Source organism: Pleurodeles waltl, chromosome 3_1, assembly GCF_031143425.1.
Source record: "Pleurodeles waltl isolate 20211129_DDA chromosome 3_1, aPleWal1.hap1.20221129, whole genome shotgun sequence".
NCBI lineage: Eukaryota > Metazoa > Chordata > Amphibia > Caudata > Salamandridae > Pleurodeles > Pleurodeles waltl.
The window spans coordinates 1,452,182,651-1,452,208,501 of record NC_090440.1 but is presented as its reverse complement, the minus strand read 5'-3'; the positions used below and the strand labels follow the sequence as shown (position 1 = coordinate 1,452,208,501).

General features: G+C 42.5%; 1 protein-coding gene across 1 annotated transcript in view; it reads right to left on the bottom strand.

The window, feature by feature from the left end:
- Positions 1-25,851, bottom strand: part of SORL1 (sortilin related receptor 1) — a 669,532-nt gene that overhangs the window by 511,134 nt on the left and 132,547 nt on the right. The window contains exons 14-15 of the mRNA XM_069225024.1: positions 11,939-12,125; positions 11,708-11,836 (exon numbers count right to left, since the gene is read on the bottom strand). Of these exons, the coding sequence (XP_069081125.1) occupies positions 11,708-11,836; positions 11,939-12,125 (316 nt within the window). The remainder of the gene's footprint in view (positions 1-11,707; positions 11,837-11,938; positions 12,126-25,851) is intronic.

Genomic DNA, 25,851 nt, shown 5'->3' with positions numbered 1-25,851 from the left:
TGATTAATAATGGTGATAACAGAAAGGTGAGCTCCAAGGCACAAGCTGCACCAGCTACTAAACCAGCCATCTTTGCGCCTGCTGCTTACCCTCACTCAGCGGTGCCCAGCGTGCAGAGAAGCATCTCACAAGGGTCCATCAGAAGAATGAAGACAAGAGAGGACCAGGGATAATGTACTGGGAGAGGATGAGGGTTTTGAGCAGGCTCAATGCAAGAGGCAATCTGGTGCAACAGTGATGGCGGTGACACAGGGGCAAAATGCAGAAAGCAAGGACCCACTGTTGCAGGGTCCCATCCACAAGGCCACTGTTTCCCTCACTTGCAGCTCACCAATTCTACACTACCAGCCAGCTTCTGGCCTCTGCTGCAGTCCTTTTCGACTGCTTCTGTTCGCTCCCCAGTGTAGCCTCCCAAGGGGCAACCCTGCAGCTCACGTCCACTCCCAACTTCTTGATCCCTACTCTGCCGCTCCACTTGCTCTTTCTCCTCCACACATCTGTGCTGATGAGTAACCACCAACTCAATCACAGGGCAAGCAAAGGATGGCCACTAATTAATATCACTCAATCTGTGCTTGGTCCATGGCTCCACAGAAAGGAACAGATTTTTTTTAATGCAAATTCATAGACGATTTGCTGTATTATTTTAAAAAAAATTCTTTAAAACAAAACCCGGGGATGGGCATAATACTTTGAAAGAGGAGTGTCCCCCTATGAGAAGCCCTTTCTGGGTCCTGGCGACCGGATCCTCTGGGGCCAATTGTTTTTTAAAGCAGAGGGAGCGTGTGAATTGTGAATGTACTTTATACGCAGCAGACAATACAGATTTGGGTCAATGGTGCACTTACTGAGCCCATCACTATGACTAGGGACACCGGTCATATGTGCCCTTATTATATGAATTGGTGGCGAAGCTGTTGGCATGTGTGCCATGTAAGTATCATGCACAGCGGAACCACATATTTAATTATTTCAGCATACGCTGACGACACAGTCGTGTCCGTGATCCGGAGCGTGATCTGGCACCAAGACCTAGACAGGTAGTTCTCTTTGGAGGGACATTAAGGGCTCTGAATAACTTGGGACAAGTCACTTATTTTTCTGCTCACTCTAGCTACAACACCAGTACACTATGGCTATCCCTTGCAGTGGACGACAAACTCATGCCACTACTTATGTTTTCAGATATATATGGACCCAGATGATGTGCTCCTTCACAACTATGGGAGGGTGGTACAGAAACCGACAGATGTAACAGAAAGATGGATTAGGCTACGACTATCACTAGCTGGCCGGGTGCCCATCATGAAAATGGTGGTACTTCCCAGGTTCCTTTTCCTGTTCACGAATATCCCACTCCTTGTACCCAGATCAGTGTTGATACTCTGAGAACACCCCTGATCCACCTAGCTTGGGAAGGGTAGCAACCGCGAGTGAACTGGGAAACGTTAACTTGGCCTTATGACATGGGGGATTGAATGCACCTGATCTCTAAGTATACTACGGGACAGCACAGTGTATGTTTGCGCATTATTACGTACACAGCCCTCATAACCTGCTGCACCTATGGTTAGAGATAGATGTGTCGGTCCCGCTTACACTAACACAGGCACTTATTGGGAAGAAGGTGAGGAGACACTGTACCTTCGAATTTATAATTGTTACCAGCTCCTGGCAGAACTTATGGGAGTGACAGACAGGATCGCGAGTATACTTGCATCATATATCACTGTTCTAGTGTCTATGTTTCCCAATGCGGCAAAAAACAGGAGGTGTGAATTAGGTATATCCATTATGGGTGGTTTCTTCAGGGAGGGCATCATGTGCGGGTGGGATCAGGTCGGCAACTGGTGTGACAGGACAACTATGCCTCAGCATTTCTATTTTAGGGCTGGACATATGCTGAAGGGGCTACTGGGTGAAGATGCTCTACAGCCCCCAGAGCTGTTGGCATTGTCTTATGTACTGTTAAAGACTACACCCCTACATATAGTTGCCAGACTTTATGCATACACCAAGGAGGCGCACAGTCCTAAATTTACAAAAATCAGACAGGACTGGCAGAGGGATCTAGGGTTTCAAATTACTGACCAACAATGGGAATACTGCTGCTCCATCACAAAGATTGTTTCGCTGAACAGAAGACCTAGACTTATGCACTTCGAATACAGTACTAAACACCAGCCCGACTTGCTCATTATGGGTTACGAGACAATGCTAATTGTATGCGCTGTGAAGAAGGCAAGACTGGATTCCTGCATTTAGCATGGAGTGTCCAGTAAGTTTTTTTTAATATCTACTATAACTTTCACTTTTGGATAGATATATCTGGCGATAGACAGTAGATTGGAATAGTTAGGACAAACTTTTCTCACAGACCAGGCTTTTTTTTTTGTTTTACTAATAACTGGCACCGTCGAATCTTCACATAAATTTTCCAAAGTAGTTTGCCACCAACTTTAGCAAGTGTGTGGAAAGTTTCAGGGTGAATCATCAAATGGGGGGCGAGAAAAAGAGTGGGCCCCAAAACGCTTTCCACCCAGGCAATGTCTATGGAGATCTTGCAATTTTCAAACATGGCTACAGCCCGAACTACTAAATGCAATTAAACCACATTTGGCACAAAGGTAGATCATGGTCTATGAAGAGTCCTTTGTGTAATTTGGTGTAAAGCTGTTCAGTAGGTTTGGAGTTATTAAAGGTGAAACAATATATATATCTAGGGATGCGGATCCACCCATGGAGGATCAGAGGATCCAGGCAAAAAGCAATGTCCTTATTGGCTAGCCGCTACCTAAAAGGAAAGTGGCGGCCTCCATTTTGTTTGTCACTTGACCCCGGGCACATAAGGGGTCAGGATAGAGGTATTCGTACCCCATAGGACACAAGGAGGGGTCCCTGGAGTATCCCTCATGGGCAAGAAATTGCCCAAAGGTTTTTTTGGTCAGTCTGCAGATCCACTGCATCCTTCAGCTTGGCCCCCATTGTAACTTCTTGAAGGATTGGCTCACACACCAATCCCCCACCGAAGAACCTAACGATAATGCCCCTGTAACCCTTATTTTTTTTCTATGAATTATATATACAAATACATACACACTATATATATATATATATATATATATATATATATATATATATATATATATATATATATATGTGTGTGTGTGTTTGTGTGTACATATATATGGAAAATGTCACTTACCCAGTGTACATCTGTTCGTGGCATGTTCCGCTGAAGATTCACATGCTAGGCATATCGTCTGCCATCTAGTGTTGGGCTCAGAGTGTTACAAGTTGTTTTTCTTCGAAGAAGTGTTTGAGTCACGGGATTGAGTGACTCCTCCTCTTCGGCTCCATTGTGTATGCGCATTGACTCCATGTTAGATTGTTTTCCCTCAGAGGGTAAGGTAGGAGTGATAGAGTATAAGGAAAATAGATGTCCATGCAAATGGAATATATATATAATATATTATATATATATATATATATATATATATATATATATACACACACACACACACACACACACATATACATACACACTTTTGTACAAGTAAATGTTCAACTTAAACGGCTTCCGGGGAGGAGGGAGGGTGCATATGAATCTGCAGCGGAACATGGCGTGAACAAATGTACACTGAGTAAGTGACATTCTCCGTTCAATGGCATGTGTAGCTGCAGATACACATGCTATGCATAGACTGCAAAGCAGTTTTTCCTCCCATAAAAGCGGTGGTTAGCCTGTAGGAGTTGAAGTTGTTTGAAATAATGTTCTTAGTACAGCTTGACCTACTGTGGCTTGCTGTGTTGCTAACACATCTACACAGTAATGCTTGGTAAATGTATGTGGTGTTGAGCAAGTAGCTGCTTTACAAATTTCAGCCATTGGTATATTTCCTAGGAAAGCCAATGTAGCCCCTTTTTTCCTTGTGGAATGTGCTTTAGGTGCAACTAAGAGCTGCCTTTTAGCTTTAAGGTAACATGTTTGGATGCAATTCACTATCCACCTTGCTAATCCTTGTTTTGAAATGGGGTTACCAGTATGTGGTTTTTGGAAAGCCACAAATAACTAACTGTTCAGTTTTTCTGAATGATTTATTCCATCTATGTAATACATTAGGGCTCTTTCAATATCTAGTGTATGCAAGGCTCTTTCTGCCACAGAATCGGGCTGTGGGAAGAAGACTGGTAGTTCCACGGTTTGATTGATATGAAAAAGTGATACAACTTTTGGAAGAAATGTAAGGGTTAGTTCGTAGTACAACTTTATTTTCGTGTACTTGTATGAACGGTTCTTGAATTGCGAAGGCTTGAATTTCACTAACTCTTCGCAAAGAAGTAATTCCGACTAGGAAAGCAACTTTCCATGTTAGGTATTGAATATGACATGAGTGCATAGGTTCAAATGGTGGGCCCATAAGTCGTGTGAGCACTATGTTTAAATTCCAGGAAGGCTCCGGAGGCGTTCTAGGTAGGATAATGGGTTTAACCCTTCCATGAAGGGTTTGATAACAGGAACTCTAAATAAAGAGCAGTGCTGTATATTCTGCAAGTATGCGGAAATTGCAGTGAGATGTATTTTTATGGATGAAAAAACTAAGTTTGCTTTTTGCAAATGAAGCAAATAACATACAATGTATTGTACTGATTCTGAAAGTGGGGTAATTTGTTTAGATTGACAGTAATGCACAAATCTTTTCCATTTATTGGCATAGCACTGCCTGGCAGTGGGTTTTCTTGCTTGTTTAATTACTCCCATACATTCAGTTGGTAGTTGTAGATACCCAAATTCTATGACCTCAGGAGCCAAATCGCTAGATTGAGTATGTTGGGATTTGGATGCCTGATCTGCTGTTTGTTCTGTGTTAACAGATCTGGTCTGTTTGGGAGTTTATGTGGTACTACCGACAGGTCTAATAGTGTTTTGTACCAGGGTTGACATGCCCTTGGATAGGGGATGTGGGTACCTGGATGCACAGTTTTGGCATTTTGCATTTTCGCTGGTGGCGAACAGATCTATGTCTGGTGTTCCCCATTGTTGAAAGTATAGTTGAAGCACTTGAGGGTGAATTTCCCACTCGTTTGTTTGTTGATGATCTCTGCTGAGAACATCTGCCAATTGGTTGTGTATCCCTGGAATGTATTGTGCTACCAGTTGAATTTTGTTGTGGATTGCCCATTGCCAAATTTTTTGTGCTAGGAGGGAGAGTTGGGATGAATGAGTCCCTCCTTGTTTGTTTAGGTAATACATTGTTGTCATGTTGACTTTTTTGACAAGGATATTCTTGTAAGTGTGAAGAGGCTGAAAAGCTTTGAGTGCTAGGAATACAGCTAGCAACTCTAAGTGATTTGTTTGTGTTTGGCGTCCTATTGGCCCTGGATGTTGTGATTGTTGAGGTGAGCCCCCCAACCAATCATTGATGCATCTGTTGTAAGTATGGTGTGAGGCACGGGGTCTTGAAATGGCCGCCCTTTGTTTAGGTTTGTGGGATTCCACCACTGAAGGGACATGTATGTTTGGCGGTCTATCAACACTAGATCTTGAAGTTGACCCTGTGCCCATTGCTGTGCAAGGCATTGTTACAAAGGCTGCATGTTTAGTCTTGCATGTGGGGCAATGGCAATACAGGGTGCCATCATGCCCAATAGTTTCATGACAAAATTGAGAGTGTACTGTTGGGCTGGTAGTATTTGTTGCAATAAATTGCAAAATGCTTGTACTCTTTGTGGACTTGGGCTCGCGAGTGTTGTTTGAGTATTCAGTGTTGCTCCTAAATAATGTTGAATTTGCACAGGTTGTAGGTTTGATTTTTGGTAGTTTATGGAGAACCCCAGGGTGTGTAAGGTTTGTATTACATATTGCATATGGCTGTGACACTGTGTATGACTGCTGGGTTTTATTAGCCAATCGTCGAGATATGGAAAGACATTAATGTGTGGCCTTCTTAGGTAGGCTGCAACTACCACCAGGCATTTTGTGAATACTCTGGGAGCTGTAGTTACTCTGAAGGGTAACACTTTGAACTGATAACGCTTTCCTTGAATCACAAACCTGAGATATTTTCTGTGCGCTGGATGGATGGTTATGTGCAAATATGCATCTTTGAGGTCTAATGTTGGCATGAAGTCGTGTTGTTGAAGTAGTGGGACAACATCCTGTAGTGTTACCATGTGAAAATGTTCTGACAGGATGTAAAGATTGAGGGTTCTGAGATCTAATATTGGCCTTAAGGTTCCGTCCTTTTTGGGAATGAGGAAATACAGTGAGTAAACTACAGTTCCTAACTGATTTTGTGGCACTGCCTCTATTGCTTGTTTGAGTAATAGAGATTTTATTTCCTCTTGCAACAGTGTGATATGTTGTGTGGACAGGTTGTGTGGTTTTGGTGGAATATTTGGTGGAGTTTGTGCCAATTCTATGCAATAGCCATTGCGGATAATTGCTAATACCCAGCTGTCTGTGGTAATGGGTAGCCAATTGTTGTGGAACCTTTGCAGTTTTCCCCCCACAGGTGAGGTGTGAATTGGGAAGGGATATCTCATCTCACTGCTTTGCTTGTTGTGCGGCTTGTTTTGCTGACTGATATTTTCCCCTGCCTCTGGGGTACTGGCCTCTGTAAGTACTTTTGAAACCACCTTGTTGATATTGAGGTTGGTAGGCCGACTTTGTGAGGTGGATGCCTCAGGTGTTTGGGTTCTTAATCCACCTCCGTATTGGGGCTTACAAAAGGATCCCCTGTATTGTGTAGTATACAAAGCACCCATGGCTTTTGCTGTGTCAGAATCTTTTTTAATTTTTTCAATGGCTGTGTCCACCTCTGGGCCAAAAAGCTGTTTCTGGTTAAATGGCATATTGAAGACAGCCTGTTGTATTTCAGGCTTAAACCCTGAAGACCTAAGCCATGCATGTCTTCTTATTGTTACAGCAGTGTTGATGGATCTAGCTGCTGTACCTGCAGAGTCTAGGGCTGACCTGATCTGGTTATTGGTGATGGCTTGCCCTTCCTCTACTATTTGTTGTGCCCTTTTTTGCTGTTCTTTGGGGAGATGTTGTATTATGTCTTTCATCTCGTCCCAGTGGGCCCTGTCGTATCTAGCCAACAATGCCTGAGAGTTGGCTATCCTCCACTGGTTGGCTGCTTGAGATGCCACCCTTTTTCCCGCAGCATCTAACTTTCTGCTCTCCTTGTCTGGTGGGGGTGCATCTCCCGATGACTGAGTTTGCTCTTTTTCTGGCTGTGCTTACCACTATCGAGTCTGGAGGCAATTGTTGTGTGATAAAGACAGGATCAGAGGGAGGTGGCTTATATTTTTTCTCTACCATAGGAGTAATTATTCTAGTTTTAACTGGCTCCTTGAATATTTGGTCAGCATGTTTTAACATGCCGGGGAGCATGGGAAGCGACTGATAACTTGCATGTGTAGAGGAAAGTGTATTAATAAGGAAGTCATCCTCTAACGGCTCAGTGTGCATGGCGACATTGTGATAGGATGCCGCCATAGCTATGACCTGAGTGTAGCATGTACTATCCTCTGGTGGTAAAGGCTTAGAGGGATAGCAATATGGGTTGTTATCTGGAATGGGATCAGGATCATAAAGATCCCATGGATCCACACTGTCCTGCTGCGAATCGAATGAGTGTGCTGGTGACTGCATAGGTGTAGGACTAGTAGGGGGAGAGAAGTAAATGAGGAGACTGAGGAGGAGAACATTGAGGAGGTGGAGGTTTCTCTTTGGTTCTTGGCACTTTAGCTGGTGGCTGAGCAGTGTCCCATTCTTCCTAAAAGGCCTAAATTTCCTCTTTGGCATTAGAGGAGGTGCTGTTATAATTCTGCCAGTGTCTTTATGGATGTGAATCCTGGCTTGCCTTTCATCTAGTGCCTCCATTTGTGAGTGTTCCTCAGTAAGTTTATGGCTTTCCTTGAGTGCTTGTGAAAGTCCATGTTCCTATGTGTAAACGGACTTTCGGCTCGAAAGCTGGTTTGTTCGGTATTGAAAAAAAAAAATCGGAGTGGATGATGGTCTCGGCTCCGAAAACGATTTTCGAGGTTTCGACTCGAAGGATCGATGTTTGGTGGACTCTGAGACAGAGCCTCGGCTTGATTCGGATGGCTTGGCTGGCGTGGACATTAATCGGTGCCGAAGTTGTCGGTTGGTCACCGAAGGTCTTTTTACGGGTCGAGCCATAGCCTTCGGGCAGTGGAGTTCCCAAGGCCTTATGTTTGGGCTTGGCTGGGACAGGGGCAGGCGTACTCATGTGCTGTCCCGCTGTGACCGGTCTGTCCTCCTCAGACTCCTGCTCGGAGTCGGATGCTCGAACTGACAGGCGTCTGCATAATCTCTTCCTCCTCGACGTTGAGACATTTGGTGCTCTTGGATGCCATCTCGAGTCTCCGTGCTCTTCTGTCTCGGAGCGTTCTCTTGGAGCAGAAGGATCTGCAGGCCTCGCAATTTTCTTCCCAATGGTCTGGGGAAAAGCAAAGATTACAGACGAGATGTTGGTCTGTGAAGGGAAATTTAGCGTGGCACGAGGACAAGAGCGGAATGGGGTCCGGTCCATGAGGCTTCCATGCGGTAGGCCCGACCAGGCACGAGTTGGGCGCAGACGCCCCGAAGGGCAAAAAAGATGGTTGACCCGACGGTACCGAAGTGTCGATGGAAGATGGAACGCGATCGAAACAATACCAACGAGAATTAGAGAGTTTTGAAACTTTTCCGATTCGAACTATCGGAGCAAAAGGAAACACATATGAACCCAATGGCGTAAAGAAAACAATCTAACATGGAGTCGATGACCATGCGCAAATCGAGCCGAAGAGGAGGAGTCACTCGATCCTGTGACTCGAAAACACTACTTCTACGGTATGAATAGCATGTGTACCTGCAGCTACACATGCCACTGAACATATATATATATATATATATATATATATATATATATATATTTATAAAGAGAGAGAAAAAGAGTTAATATTACACAGTACACTCACCAATGTGTAGTTATAGTTAAGATATATTTACCATAAAAAACGGCTTTTTTTTGGTTTGCTAATAACTTTGACAGTTTGACAAATCTTCAGGGAGGTTTCCCCTAAAAAAAAAAGTTAATGCATCTCAGCTCCTTCCTGGGACGTTTTGGGGTGATCAGTCAAGTGGTGGCTGACAAAAAGTGGGAGTCCCAAAATGCAAATTCTCCATACAAGTTTCATAGTGACTTTTTAGACACTGCTACATCCAAAATGGCTGAATCGATTTACGCCATATTTGGCAGAAAAATAAGTCTTTTTCCAGAAAGTGTAGCGTGCTTTTTGTCAACAGGGTAAATCTGTTCAGTAGTTTTTAAGAAATTATAGTTGAAAATGTATAGGTATCCAGACGATTGGGTTAGGAAGAATCTTGTAGAAGTCCCAGGGGCAGGCAACTTCAAACAGAGCAATCTGATTGTCATGGGGGTGGTTCAGTTGCCTCACTCCTATTGGAGGCTTGACTCCGACTGTCTTGCCCAAACATGAAGAGAAATGTTACAACCACCATTACAGTATACAGGGACCAAGTCATTGTGTCCTTAAAATGAAAAAACAGGTATAAGGAGGCAGGTAAGGTACACAGATGCTGTGAACATTGTGGTGGAGGGGGTGCACGGGGGTGCCGCAGTGTGACCACCCTGGGCCCAAATAAAAAAAAAAACCTTGGTTCCTGCTGGAGTCCTATAGGATCAGAAAAATATTTTTAAAAAGTTGGGGGCAATAGCCTTTATTGGGTTGGCTGCCCACAAGACAGTTAGCACTGAGGCTAACCCATGGCACACATGGACAACAGTCGTGGCCGGGAGGCCTCTTGCTGGTGTGCATAACCAATTTTGGGGCCCAGAACATGCACAAAGAGAAAATAATTAACTGAAGATGTCTACAAGAGTAAGATCTAATTGAAAAACTCATTTGCACCCCATCAGTAAAGTGGTTTATAGTTTTCAGATTACCAATATTTCTAAGATCACTCTTCAAAACTTCGGAAAGATTTCAACAACCCAAGTTGGCTGTGCTGCTTAGTTGGCAGACACCAGTATTATCAGATTTTGGGGGTAAATAACACTCAATATCTTTTACTTTATCAAAGAAGTATTCATATTTAGATTTTGGGCTCTTGAAGGACACAATGAAAGATGCTGGGGAATTTCACTACACCCAACAGAAGTTTTGAATGACTGCTGGAGTTATAGAAAAAAATAAATGTGTGGAAACTTTGCTACATGCATAGGTTTCTTACAGTTACTCATGGCAGAGCTGAGCTGCAACACGTTTTAGCCAGTTAAGAGTGTCAACATATATGCTTTGTCACTCTCAGAGAGTTTCTTTCCATGAATAGGTCTTTGGAGAACCACTGATCAGAGGGTTTCATTATCTTCTATTCGTCAGATATGTTTAAAAGGTGCTAGTTCATCACAGAGGTCTTTCACTTGGTGAATGCAATTGATTGCTAAAGACCTGCCAGACAGGTTATGCATATGGGTGAAAAGGTGACCTAATGACCATGAAGTCAATATTAATATTTGGAGTATCCCAGAACCAAATAACCTGGCCAAGGGTTTTACAAAAGATCATATGCATCTGTTAAAGTTTCACTACATGGGCAGATCAGTACACATGAATGGGGTCATTAGCAGTCATTAAGGAGTCCTTGGAGAGAACAAGGCCAATAATGGCACTTTTTGCTGTGAGTGGGTTTGGAATAATCTGGCAAGAGATGTTGTCCTCCAGGAGTAAGGAAAATGTCACTTACCCAGTGTACATCTGTTCGTGGCATGCTGCGCTGCAGATTCACATGCTGTGCACTGTTCCTGCCATCTAGTGTTGGGCTCGGAGTGTTACAAGTTGTTTTTCTTCGAAGAAGTCTTTTCGAGTCATGAGACCGAGTGACTCCTCCCTTTCGGCTCCATTGTGCATGGGCAGGAACACGTCCGAACCCGATGGCGGGAAGAAAACAATCTAAGATGGAGTCGATGCCCATGCGCAATGGAGCCAACAGGGAGGAGTCACTCGGTCCCGTGACTCAAAAAGACTTCTTTGAAAAAAAACAACTTGTAACACTCCGAGCCCAAACCTATAACTGCAGCATCCTTGTTTTCACCTTATTGGAGAGTCAAATTCCCAAGAGAAACAGTCTTAAACCAAAACTGATCTATGAAATAGCCCAGGCATTCGTTAATGAAGGCATTGTAATCACAATGGGCGAGGTTGGGCTAAAAACATGACATTTAGTTTGATTTTGAGAGCCTTCGCTGTCGGGATTTCCAGATGCAGGCACTGGAACAAAGGGATTCTCATGAAGCATTTAACAATGAATTTAATTTGTGTGAATAACTGCAGTTCCTCTGCTATGCCCATCTTCAGAATCACATATATCAATAGAATACTGTGGAAGAAGAGGGAGGTATGCAATTTTCTAAGAAGTATCACTGATCCAGTCTTCAGTGGAAGATTCACCTAGCCAACATGGTGATTGCTTCAGCCTCTTCAAATCTGTGCTGTCAGACAAAAAAAGCAGCACATTACCACTGAGGCAGCAAGGTCCAAAAAGGGTATGGAGGAAATCAATCAACTAAAATGAACAAATTTAACCTAGGAATGCAAAAATGGTTCTGTCGTATCTAGTCCCACCCACCACTGTATGAGATAAGAGAACAAACTCTTAAAGTACCCTTACCCTCTAGTTTTTTTGTAAGTGCTGCCGACAGGACAAGGAACAGGTGGCGCAGAACGTTTTCCAGCAAATTCAGGATCAGGGACACACACCTCAGATGAGAGGTCTTCACTTAACTTAAATCCAAAGTCGCTAAAAATAAAAAAATACAAACATGTTATACACAAAGAGTCAGGCTTCATTAAGAAATTTTAAATTGGACAGATTTGATTTAAGAAGCAACAGGCTAGTTACCATTCATAGTCTTCTCTTGTGCAGGAGCAGTTGGACGTCATTATTGGTCGATCAAAATCTTCACCATTAAAACATGTAGCATGAGGAGTTCTTCTCTTGAAAACTGTTTTGCGCCCCAACAAACAGTCATTACCTCGCTCGTCTGAAGGCGACCACAGTTTATAATCAGTCTCCATACAAGAGACTCCTACAGCAACAGAAACAAAATGACACTGTTTGGAAAGTTACTATCCTAGGATTGTGTGCGGTACATACAAAGAGATTGCATCAGCCATATCAAATTTGTGCTAACCTTCGGACCAAAAAAAACAAAACTGGTTTCAACTTTATTTTCAGTTGTTGACCTCTTACCACATCTTTTTCATTCAGAAACATCTCCTCTTACCGACCAATTAAAACATGCTTCCTACTCGCTACTCGAGAACCATTTACAAGAACCATGTTACATGCCGATACTGAAATAACTTATCAAAGGCTAGACTCGGGTACAATTTACAACTTTGAAGAATACGTTTCATATCAGCAGTCATCAGGATGAGCAAAAATCAGGCAAGTACAGACAGAAATAGACTTGTGCAACGAAATGCATTGTGGCAAACCTTCCAAATAAGTGTGCAAAAAGATCAACTTACTTTCCTTTGGTAATGCCTTTTCTGGTACAGACTATCAAACAGCAGATTCCGCAACCTTGTGAATTTCCCTAGGCAGGAGACTGGATCCAGAAACTTTCAGCAATTCTGTTGCACATCAATAAGTGGAGTCTTGCAGCTGTGCACCAGATCCGTCTACTCTGTATAGGATGTTAAGCCCCATTTATGCACCATCTCTGCATGCTAATGTCACTTTTTCTTTATGATCACTGTCTGTGCCACTGGACCCAGAGCTGTGGAAATCAGGTAATACAATGTGCAGAACTTCAGGTTTGCCATCTGATTATTGGACAGTATGATTCTATTTCACATTACTGAGAAGACAGAGGGTCAGTGGGGAATCTGAAGTTAGTCTCTACCAAAAAAGGCATTACCAAAAGCAATTACCTTGTTCTTCTGACAGACTTCTAACTCGAGATTCCTCACCTTGTGAATAGATTCCAAAAGCAGTACGACTTCTCTGGTGGTGGGTCAGTGGAATGAGTCAGACCAGGAAGTCCTGCAGGACAGATTGGGCTAAGTGCCCATCCGGCAGGACCTTGCTATTCAGACAGTAATGCTTTGTGAACATGTTGAGGGATGTCAACATCAAAGCCCTGCAAATGTCCATAACTGGCACACTGTGCACCAGCATAGTTGTAGCAGCCTTCGCTTTGGTGGACTGAGCAAGCAAGTCTTCTGTGGACTAATTCTTCTTCAGATGCATAATCGATCAAGAGATGGATCTCTTTTGCACCAATTTGCATCTTGTTGTAAAGAACAGAAGTAACACCAGCTTAGTGAAGATAAAACATTTAAACCTCTCAAAGAAAGGACATGACCTCTGACCCAGCCAGCTCTTCAAACTGCCCGGAGTAGAATGTCAGCTACTATGACAACCGGTACAATGCATTACAACATATCCTCCTCTCATCGTATCACTTTATAACCAAACAATAGGAAAATGAAACAAAAAAAACAAAAAAAACATTAACGTGATAGAAAATAACCTGAATATGGTGCACAGATTTAGGAGAAATAGAAAAAAAAACACTGACATGGTAGAAAATAACCTGAAAATAGTACATAAATTTATCTCACATAGGCCTGCAAGTACAAAGGGGGACATCTTTGTCTTTGGGGTCTTGCATAACTTAGATTGTCAGAATTGTTTCCCTGTGGAACATCTCCCTGTGCACTTTTGATAATCCCCTCTGCAGAGCAATCAGTGTTTGATTCCGGAAAAACCTCGGAATTGGGAGAATTTTATAACATGTCATCGTCTTCCATGATCATGAAACCATCACAAGTATCTTCTTGTAGGCAACATTCATGCACACCATTCTTTTTACCAAAACACGCTACTCTTCTAATATTCCACTTTTCACCATTGTTTAATATCACATGCCACTTAAAAACCTCTTTGACTTGGAAGGGTCCCTGGAACTTGTTCAACCCTCCTGTGCTTCTTCCAGACTTTGGCCCTCATTCGGACCTTGGCGGGCGGTGGAGGCCGCCCGCCAAAGTCCCGCCGTCAAAATACCGTACCGCGGTCGCAAGACCGTGGCGGGTATTTTGACTTTTCCCCTGGGCTGGCGGGCGGCCGCCGAAAGGCCGCCCGCCAGCCCAGGGGGAAAACGACCTTCCCACCATGAAGCCGGCTCGTAATCGAGCCGGCGGAGTGGGAAGGTGCGACGGGTGCTACTGCACCCGTCGCGTATTTCACTGTCTGCTATGCAGACAGTGAAATACTAGCGGGGCCCTCTTACGGGGGCCCCTGCAGTGCCCATGCCATTGGCATGGGCACTGCAGGGGCCCCCAGGGGCCCCGCGACACCCCCTACCGCCATCCTGTTCCTGGCGGGCGAACCGCCAGGAACAGGATGGCGGTAGGGGGTGTCAGAATCCCCCATGGCGGCGCAGCGAGCTGCGCCGCCATGGGGGATTCAAATGGGCAACGGAAAACCGGCGGGAGACCGCCGGTTTTCCATTTCTGACCGCGGCCAAAGCGCCGCGGTCAGAATGCCCAAGGGAGCACCGCCGGCCTGTCGGCGGTGCTCCCGCCCCCGTTGGCCCTGGCGGTGCAACACTGCCAGGGTCATAATGAGGGCCTTAATCTTTACCCAATCTCCAGGTACAACCCTATTTCAAAACTTCATCTTTTCTAATGGCTTCATTCCACCCATTTTCACTCAAAGCTCCTAATGACCACTGTACTACATCCCCCACACATGCAACAGCACCCTCCATCTCTGTTCTCATTACAGCCTCTTTATCACAAGATTTCCACTCCAACCAAACGTGGCATGCAATCTGCCTGAATATTTTTCCAACCCGGTATGTACTCTAACACATAGCCTAGCTGCTAACCAGGCAAGTTTTGGAGAACCTTTACCCGCTCCTCTAAAAGAGAACATTTTCAAAGGTTTGTGATCTGAACGTAATTTAACTTGCATTCCCTAAATATATGTTTGAAAGTATTCCATGCCCCATGCTGCAGCTAGTGCCTCTCTCTCTCTCAATAATGGAGTAGTTGGGTTCCGAGTTTGTTAAAGACCGTGAAGCAAATGCAATTGTCCTTTCACCAGAGGAATGAGTTTGTGAAAGTACCACCCCTAAACCACATGCACTGGCCTCTACTGTGAGTATGGATTTTCTTTTTACATCAAATGGTGTTAGTATGTCAGAGTCGCACAGTTCTTTTTTTAGGTCCTCAAAGCTCTTATTCTGTGCATCAGACCAGGAGAATTTAACACTTTTCCTCAACAATACCTTGAGATTCTCTGTCGTGTTGGCTAAGTCTTTTATACATTTTGAATAATACTCAATCAATCCTAAAAAGGACCGCGACTGATCCTTATCCTGGGGTGCTGGAGCTAACTTTATAGCATCCATAAGGTTCTTCTTAGGTTTAATGCCCTCTGCTGATAATGTGTGACCAAGATAGTTAATTTCCTCATCCAAGAATGCACATTTTTATTTTCTCAAAGTTAATCCTGCACTCGCAATCCTCTCTACAACTTCCTTCAGAGTGAAGTTATGAGACTCCAGGTAACCTGTAAAAAGGAAGACGTCAGCCTGAAAGTAAACTAAATTCTTCAGACCATGAAGCATTTTTTACATCACTCTTTGAAAGACGCTGGCAGCTGAACACAACCTGAATGGCATTTGGTAAACTGAAAAGTACCTTCCATAGTAATGAATGCCGTGAGAGGTCTTGAATCTTCATGCAACTTGACCCGATGATACACATTCCTCAAATCTAACTTAGTGAAAAGTTTTCCACCCTTAAGCAATGTTAACAGTTCGTTTATGTTAGGTGAAGGAAAAGTATCCGCAACTACACTTTGACTGAGGCTCCTCAAGTCAACACAGAATCTCATATTTCCATCAGCCTTGCGAGTTATGACTACTGGTGAAATCCCATTCAGAGTTTCTATAGGTTCTATTACACCACTATTCAACATTTCTTGCAACAATTGTTTTACTTCTTCTCTAGCCATTATGGGTATTCTTCCCACCTTGTGTTGTACAGGAACTGCCCCTTGCTTTAACACAATCTTGTGTGTGTGTGTCCTAGTAACTCCCCTAATCTATCTCCAAACACTTTACTTGCATTCCTGATAATGTCTTCTAATGTTACCTTCTGTACCTCCATAATAGGATTACTAGCCCGTGGATTGATCTCAATGTGTAGATCATATTTGTGAACATACCCTAAAATGGGTGGACCTGACTCAGCAGCATATACTTTCCCTGTTGTCTTTCTTGATCCAAAACTTATGTCGGCAATAATATACCCTATTATCTTAATCGCCTCCCCTTGATAGCCACCAGGGTTGATGTTTTTAGGTAATAACCTCACATTAGGCCATTCGGTTGTAAACATCTCTTTCGGGACAATGCCATATAATGACCCTGAATCAACCAGCAATTTGATTGACCTTCCTCTCACCACAAATTTTGCTGGAGGCCTTTTTCCCCTGTTGGTATCTTGAATGCATAAAACCATGCTTGTGGTTTCTTCAAAAACATCAGTCCACACTGCTACCTTGCTTTGTGCCGAACTGACACATTTTTGTGAAGTTACCCTTCAATCCAGATTTCCTACACTCCTTCCCTAATGCAAAACAGTTTCTAACACCTGTAACATGACTGAAACTGCCACACCCTTTATCGGTTGCTCTCATATACTGACTACCCTTACCTGTTGTACTGGTCACAGATCCAACTTTGTTCACAACCACAGCTGAATTGTATACCTTTTGTTTCCTCCTTATCCATTACTCTCACACAATATTCTGACTCTTACTTGTTTAGCTATTTCTATGTCCTCTTTTAAAGTTGGATTTTTTGTGGCCCATAGCCTTTCCTACATTTTGCGACTCCTTCACTGCACAATCAACTGAATAATTTCATCTGCCATGGGACCAAATTGACATTTCACTGACTCTTCACGCAGCCTAGAACCCAAGTCATCAACTGATTCACCTGCCCTCTGTAGTTGTGTATAGAATTTATGACGCCTCATGACTACATTTCTGCCTTTTGCAAACCTGATTTCTTCTGTGTCTCAACATACACATCAAAATCGGGTTGCCCCTCCTGAACAGGAGAAGCCGTTAAGTATTTAAAAATATGTAGGGCCTCTTTTCCCAGTGCATTCAGCAATAAAGCTTTTTTTTTCTACTGGGAGAAAATCCTTGGCCATCTCAGGCCTCAAGATAATTGTCAAATACATCTATCCAATTGCCCCATTCAATGGTTGGCTCTCCTGGCTGTGTCAAGAATGGAGGTGGTGGTGTCATAGAGGAATGCATATCTATATAATACAACTGTTAACGTGTAAACAAACAAAACACAGTGCAGTCTTTCCTTTGCTTTGCCCTGGTAAAATGTGGTAAAAATTAAGATAGTTCCAAGAAAGTTCTGCTGCCAACGTAAATGCTCAAGCTTAGTATGCTGGTCCTCCGTCTGCTTCTTAGTTAAAATTATTTAAAACGCCTGGTCACTCCATCCGGAAGTGACTTCACTGCTCCTTGCTAAGCATCTGACTCCAGTCAAATTAATGTTATCGCCTTTAAACTATGAGCATCCATTTTGCCAGGTTCTCCAAGTTCACGAGAATGAGCAGCACAGAGGACAACCCAGCTCACCTGAGATAATGCTTATCTTGCAGTAAGAAAATGTCCATCTGTTTCTCAGGTAGTCTACTTGATACTTTGCAAGCGTACAGATAAAGGCTTTGTTCTTCGTGTGCTCCTCTCACAGCAACATGGACTAAAGGTCACGCCGGAAATCAGTCACAAGTGTCAGAGCTGGCTTCTCTCAAACTCGCTGCCAAACTTATGTTGTAAAGTACGGAAGTAACACCGGCTTAGTGAAGATAAGACATTTAATTCGCTCGAAGATAGGATGTGACCGCTGCCCCAGCCAGCTCTTCAAACTGCCCGGAGTAGAATATCAGCTACTATGACAACTGGTACAAAGCATTACAACACATCTCTTAGCCCGAGAGAAACAGACAGAGTGAATCATCCTTTCTCTGGTTCAGCCTACAGAGAAACTAAGTGCCATCTTAGGGTCAAGGCAGATAAGCTGTTCTTCCTTGGAGGGTAGAGGCGGCTCATGCAAAGCTGACAAGGTGGTGGATTGCCCTATGTGAAGGGCATTAACAGCAGAAGGAAGGAAAGATGCTTTTGTCAGGAGGACTAGTTTTTCCAGGAAGAATGATGTACATGATGGAACTACAGTTGAAGTCTGGAGTTCACTTACTCACCAGGCCAATGTTATGGCAAAGAGAAAGACCCTCCGAATAGTTAAAAGGCAAAGAAGACAACTGCACATTTGATCAGATAAGTGAGAACCAACTTATAGTGTCATAGAAGCATCACAAACAATGTTGGCAGGAACATAAGGGGCAGCCAGAATGGAGGACAATTGCTCATGGCCTGAAGCTTTGGATACCAAATTCTCCTTGCAAGTCCTGGGTTACTAGGTTGACTTGGGCCTGGTCCTTCTTGATCTTTTTTAATACTCTGAGCAGGAGAGGTTAGAGCAAAAAGGTGTAAAAGAGTCCAGACCCCCAGTATATGGGAAAGGCATAGGTCCTCCAATAGAAAATGCAGTTGGGACCAGAAATGGATGGTTAACAATGATCTCTGCAGCAAGCTTTTATACAACTTGAACACTAACAAGCACAAGAAACTTTGGAAAACAGTGAACAATTTAAACAACTTGTCAAAAACCAAACACAATACTCATAGTTCCTGGCTGCTTGATAGGACTCCGTAAAAAATTGTTGTCCAGAGATTTTCATTTTTGATTTGTGTTTTTCTATCATTAGAGAAGATATTTAGCTTCAGTAGACATTGCTAATCCGGGCTGATATTTTCTGGATGACATTCTTAAAAATGGTAAATGTGTTGCAGTAATGATGTAATATTTCAGGAACCATGGGACCTATATACTTAATTTTGGTGTTGAAACTTAGATTTTGGGGGTCAGGTATTCTTACAGAGACAGAAAATAACTCATCAGAGCAACCCTAAAGCCATTTTCCAAAATGACGGCTCCATAATGTATGTAGACATCATAATGGTTAGTTATTTTAATATTGTTTTTGTTTCAGGTTTTTCGTTGATTTCAATTTTTAAACATGAGAAACAGTTGGTAGCAGATGATCTTTACCTCCTGACAGCATTTCTAACTACAAAATATGGCAATTCCTTCAGCAAAGGAAAATGTCATATGCCAAACTAATCCTAAAGAAAAGCTAACATTAACTGTGGCTGGACAGAAGAGAAATCAAGATACTGTAGAAATATGGCAAGACGAAGCTCACAAAAGATTGAAACTGATGGGTGAACAGGAGCAAATATTTTATCATGGTACCACGTGCGATGAGTCATATACAGTGGAAAAAAGTCTGGAAAAAAATGCCAAAAAATAGAAGAAACCAGTTAATCACAAGAATCCTGAGTCTTCTGAGAAAGTGACGACAACCAAAACACAGTGCCCATCTACTTAGAAGATCAATGGCTACTCCTCATCCACCTCCAACTGGTCAGAAAGCAGAGGATCGTCAATATGTTATCTGTGATTTAGCCAGAATAAGGGCCAAAGCGACTGACGAAAGAACAAAAGTACAAAGAATGCGAGTCTCAAAGGGCAAACATGTTTTTATCCGCAGTTAGTTTCTTCCAAGAAGAAGTTTTCAGTTGAGTAGTTGATCTAAACAGCAAAGTGAATGTATCTGTAGAGGATTTGTATGCCCAACCGAACTGCATACATGCATGCATACATTTGAAAATAAGAATGTAGAATGAGCTCCCAGCAGCAACACAACTGACAGCCTTTAGTTAAGTATGCACTCAGAAAAAAGCAATCACGTTTTAAAGTCACTCTTGAGTGATGGCTACAGATTCACATTCAGTGGGATCAGAGAAATAATTGTCAACATTGATGAAACTGTATTGATCTATATAAATGAAATTAGGATTTTCCTGGTGAGAATGTACAATGACAGAATTCATTTTTGTCAGTCTAACAGAAAGAAAGAGACACTTAGGGTGTTCTTAACTTATCTGTCTCTTGATGTTCTTCCTGCCAAAATAAGATCACAGGATGCAGTAAAATCAGCAGGAACCATTTCAAGAAACGTCCTGATTTTGGACTTAATGACAAATCTTGCGATGCCACAGAGCTCTGCAAATCATGGGAGTCAACAAGAACGCCTGAAGTTGTCTTAACATTATTTACATTATTGTTTAATATCAGAAAAGCAAAACTGTTACAAACTAATTTTTGAGTTCGGAACAGAAGCCTATAACATTGATGATGACTTTGAACATAGAAGTGAATAAGTGGAAGACAATCCAATGAACTTACAGGTTTTTGCTGTGTAAATGTACGGTGTTTTCCAAATAATGTTTCATGGAATAACAACACAGCAAGAAGAAAACTCCGCTACACATGATGACTGCCCACGCAATCTAAGACAAGCGCAAAAGTAGAGAACTAATCACTTCAATGAATACAACTGGTGTATCAACAAATTATAATGACATAGTACGGAGCAGGAACTTGTTAGCAGTAAAAATCTTTTGTATCTGATAGCTCACCAATTCCAAGTCACTTTAACAGCAAAGGATTTACAACTGCTGCTCCTGATCATTTCGATTTTGAAGACAGCTCTACTTTGTCTGGAACATCCAGCACACGATACTGCCATGGTGCTTTTTTAAGACTGTACCAATGTAGTTGCTGGAAAACAAGCTGTGTCAGGTGCAGGCCTAAACAAACAAAGCTGCAAACTTATAACCCAACTGCCTTGCCAACGTGTGCAAAATCACTACAAGCCACCAACACATCCCAGTCTACCAGAAAGTTTCAAAGTGAATGAGGACATGGATCTTCTCTACCCGACACTGTGATCCATAAAGCTGATTTAACTTAATTTATTACATTACTTATTCGGTGCAGACTGCAGGATGAAGGAAAGCCAGTTCCTCCATGGCTGGAATTCATTCTCTTATCTTTCAGAATACCTGCCCACTGAAGAAGGTTGGGTTTTTACCAGTAATACTATCTCCAGTCACAAACTAACCAACAGTATATGCAGCTCTAAAAAAGCAAAATGTGCATACACAGCTTGAAGACCAGCCGGTGTTTGCTGTATTGTAGCTGAAATGTTTATGAGCAATCCAGTATAATTCGATGATTTGTATCCCAAGATGGGCGTTTTCCACATGACAAAAGCTGCGTTGCAGTGTGCAGGAGAATATCTCAGTGGATGTGGCATAGACGACGCACTTATTTAGGATAAAATCTTTGACAGCAAAACAGTCCAGTCAGTATTGAGCGGAACTCATGTTTGTTACAAGGTATGCTCATCATATCTGAGGCTACAGAAACATTGTGTTGGATTGCTTTCTGGAACAGGAATGACAAATTAGGTTTTGCATATGTTATCTCAGAAGTGAATAAGGGACAGGGTGCACGTCATTCAACAGACATGATGCAAAGCCAATGTTCAATACACTCAGTTCAAAAATCAGAAAACCAGGTTTGTATAGTTTGTCAAAGAATGTGAAGAAAAAACTGAACTTTGCAGGTACAGGGGAAATATTTTACACATGATAACTTTAGTGTAAACTTTAGTACATGGTGATCAGGAAGGTGATTGGGAGCTGCATGTGAAGACTGTGGAGTCATTGATTACTGTGTTTCGCAAATTTGATTGCATGAACTACCTGAGATAGGGGTCCTGGTATTTGGAAAGAGTGAAGAAGCTAGAGGTACCATGCCTCTAGAGAACATTCATCCAAAGACACTTTGTAATGAAAGACAGAGGGAAGTTTCAATGTAGTGGCTCCCGATATGAAACTTGAACAGACAATACAGATATCACAGAAAAGCCCAAAGGGAATTCTTGGTCAGACACATAAAAGTGAATATGTTGCTTGCTCAATGGCAGCTAGTTTACCAAGAAGTCTTTTATATTTGCAATGTTTTCAAAGAGATGACAAATTAAAAATTAATGGACCATCGTGAAACTGTTCCTCACCACAAACTTGTGGGAGAGAGAGGGGAATGTTACAATAAACATGTTGACAGTGTTCTTTACTTTGCTCATTAACAAGGAAACCCCTTTGAAATTACTGAGCCTGTGGGACTATACAACTTAGTGACCAAACAATAAGTGTATAACAATATAAACACATCCCTACTAGAGGTCCTGGAACATGGATTGGAACTCTACACAGAAGTGAAGCAGGAGAGATTTGTACTGAAAGAGAAAAAGCTTTTTGGCATAATTACGTATGCTAAACATCCACGCTTTAATTGCCATAGTAAGAGTTTCATCCAACCATTCACTACAAAACTAGCTAAAAACAAATTATGCAAGCACAGAGATGGATGTAGCAAAAGAGATGGGTGAATTTATAAAGGATTGCATGATTTTCTTCCAACAAACGCATTATTTAATGGAGATGCTGCAGCCAAACCAGTGAAGCACAAACTCGTACAAGAGCTTGGAAAAAAACTTTCACCTGAATAATTGCAATTCAAAAAGCTGTCCTCACCGAAAACTGCTGTTGTTGTGGACTTTATGCCACAATTGCGAAGGGTCAAAATTTCATCCATGCAAAAACATCAAAGAGGTCGTTCAGACTGTTCTACGGATATCAAGGTCAGTGTGCACCTTACAAGAACTGCACATTGTCTTTGACAGTTATCATGAACTAGCTCACAAAGAATGTGAGAGAATCAGACAAATGTCTAGAAGTGGAACAACTGACTTTGCCTGCATCAAATATTCGACATCTATACCTGTGCAACTTGATAAGTTCTGGTCATCAACATCGAACAAGTTGAATTTGGAGATGTTAACTCACCAAAGCATTGCTGATGCTAATGTGAACACTGGATTTCCAATTATTGCAAGTGGAATGATTGTCAATGAGGAGTTGGTACCTGCAGAGAACTTCAAAAGGTAAGAGCCATATTGTTTAAGAACTTCACAACAAATTGGAGGAAGCTGACCTTCATGTTGTGCCACATGTTGAATGAGCTATTCAAAATGGTTTAAATCGAGTCAATGTACTTTCAAATGACACAGATATTACTGTGGTACTTAGATCTGCTGCAATGCCCATAAGTCAAGGATTGTCCAAGCTATGGATATGTTATGGAACAGGAGACTAAAGACACTTAATCCCACTTCACATTCTGTACAAGAAAAGTGACAGAAAAATGCCCAGTGTTAGCTCAAACAATGGCCTCGCAAGAGCCCCAAAATATCACTAGTGCATTACACGCGTGAATCCCACTGAAATTTCAAGTGGTAACAACTGAGGGTCAAATTTCCAGAAGCCGCCACCACGGTGGGACACCAGATCCAAATGGCATCCCATCGGCCATCTTCAAGGAGGACAAATATTTCTGGGCAAACAGCTTGGAGGCAGAGTTTCAGAGCATAATAACTCGTAACATCATTCCCTCCTCTGGAAAAGACTATTGCCCTCATTTACAAAGGCGGCAGTGTCTCCAACCCCACTAATTATCGATTTAATAGCACTTTTGGAAGTGTCTGAATACTTTGCTGGCTGTCTCCTCGGGGAGTTAACAACATGGGCTACGAAAGGTCACTTGATCCCTCTTAAGCAGGGTTTGCAAAAAGTATGGACACTGCATCCAATTAATTGGAACTATCCCTATTGTCTGATCAGCATAAGATACACAATCAGCCCCTTATCTCTGCTTTATAGATTATAAAGCTGGGGTCGATCAAGTAGACAGCGGAAAGCTTTCGAGCAAACTTGCCAGCTGGAAAATACTTGTCCCACTGCTGCATGACCTGACCGTTTTCAATACTGACACCTAAGTTAGAACAATGTTGAGCGATGGTGTTCATCTATCTAGAAAAATCTGATCCCACCAGGGACTAAGATAAGGGCGAGCACTAGCTACCACACTCTTTAATCTTTTCTAGCAGATGTTCCACCAGCCTTGCCCAAGTAAACTAGCACGCTCCAAAGTTAAGCAGCATCTCGTTGACATGTTTAATGTATGCAGACGACTTTGTTCTAAGCTACACAAAAGTCTGTCTTCAGACTCCTGGACGCTACTGCCTTATACTCCAGTACAAACTCAATGGAAATTAGCCTGAAGATGAAAATTATGATTCTGGGCAGGCCATCCTTGTGGGCCCATCAGTGGTACCTGGGCGGAGGTAAAAAAATGAGGTGGTATCGGAATACAAATATCTGGGCATGCTATTCGACAGGCACAGCTACTTTAAGCAACACTAGGAGCTTATGAGGCTGAAAGCTAATTCCCTTACTGCAGCCTTTAAACGCCTAAAGTTTGCAATAGCAACGGTGACATATATACCTCATCTGAAAATTAGACAGACTAAATTAGTTCCAAATATAGCCTACGGGAGCAACGCATTGATAGGCAAAAAAGCCTTCTACCTGGATAAAATCATCATGAGGCTTTACAAGTCGGTTTTTCAGCTATCTTGCCACTCGTCCCCCACCCAACTGCGATTAGAATTTGGTCTCAACAAACAATCCTTGGAGAAGCAAGGAGGATTCATAAAAATCTGCCACAAACCAAAGAATGCTAATGAAGACCCACTGAACCATTACATCTGGGAAGGCATCAGTAGCAGAGAGTACTTCAAGGTAAGGTTTTATATTTCCTCTTCCTTAACTATTCTTGGCTTAATTTAAGAATGTGATACAATAAACTAACTATCCCCTAGTCAAGGCCATTGTAAATGGAAGAGTCAATCGCACCTTGTTGCTAGCTGACAAAGAATCGGTTTCTCGCCTGGCTCACAATGGCATCTTAAGTTAAGCTGGCACCCCGACCGTATTTAGGAGCATCCATCAAGGCACATAACAAAACATCCTTTTTAAAATATAATCTGGCCTGTTTGCCATCACTCTTATACTAGCTACCTTGTAAGTGCATCGCCAGCACAGAGATCTGACAACATGGGGTCCAATAGCCCGAAACTATAGTGCACCGAATTTGCATATGTGAAGCATACCTGGAGGATCAGATAGCTATACTGCAGCATTTAATGCGAGGGAATTGTGCAGCTGCAGGCGGGACATTATAGCCTGCTTTAACTCCTCTGACATCCAGCTACATTGCAGATTGACTAAATACTTGACAAGGCTACTGAAAATGTATCACTTAACAGGCTGTATAACAGCAGAATTAAACTAGGGACTTTGAACTCTTATTCACAAGAGTACACTGCACCACCGCTTTATATGAGGAGGTCTCCACCAGACAAGCCAGCAGATCGAACCTGACATCACGACCTCCCTCTGCAAAAGACTCTAATTGCACTGCCACTTTACTGAAAACTCCATCATAGACATGCTTTGGCACGCTACGCACTTTAAGTGGATTATTCGTACTGGAGTTGTTGAGAGGTCGACCTGACCCCCTATATGCAAGTCCTTGTCCACACTGACACCATATCCGTGTCATTACTTATTTAAGACCGGACCACCTCTGCCTTGCTGCGTACCTTAGTATAGCTAAGGACCGGCACATTATGCCCTTTAAGTTAACTAACCATCTTGCATAGCCACAGGGCCAGTCCTTTCACAGTTATCAGCCAGCCAGAGTGGTTTCTTACAATGTGAAATTTCAGTATTTAACTTTGCAAATATTAGAATCTGTGTAAGTTATTGTTTTATCCATAACGTACTGCACACTTATATCACTTTTACTTTTGTACAATCAGCTTTTTCAG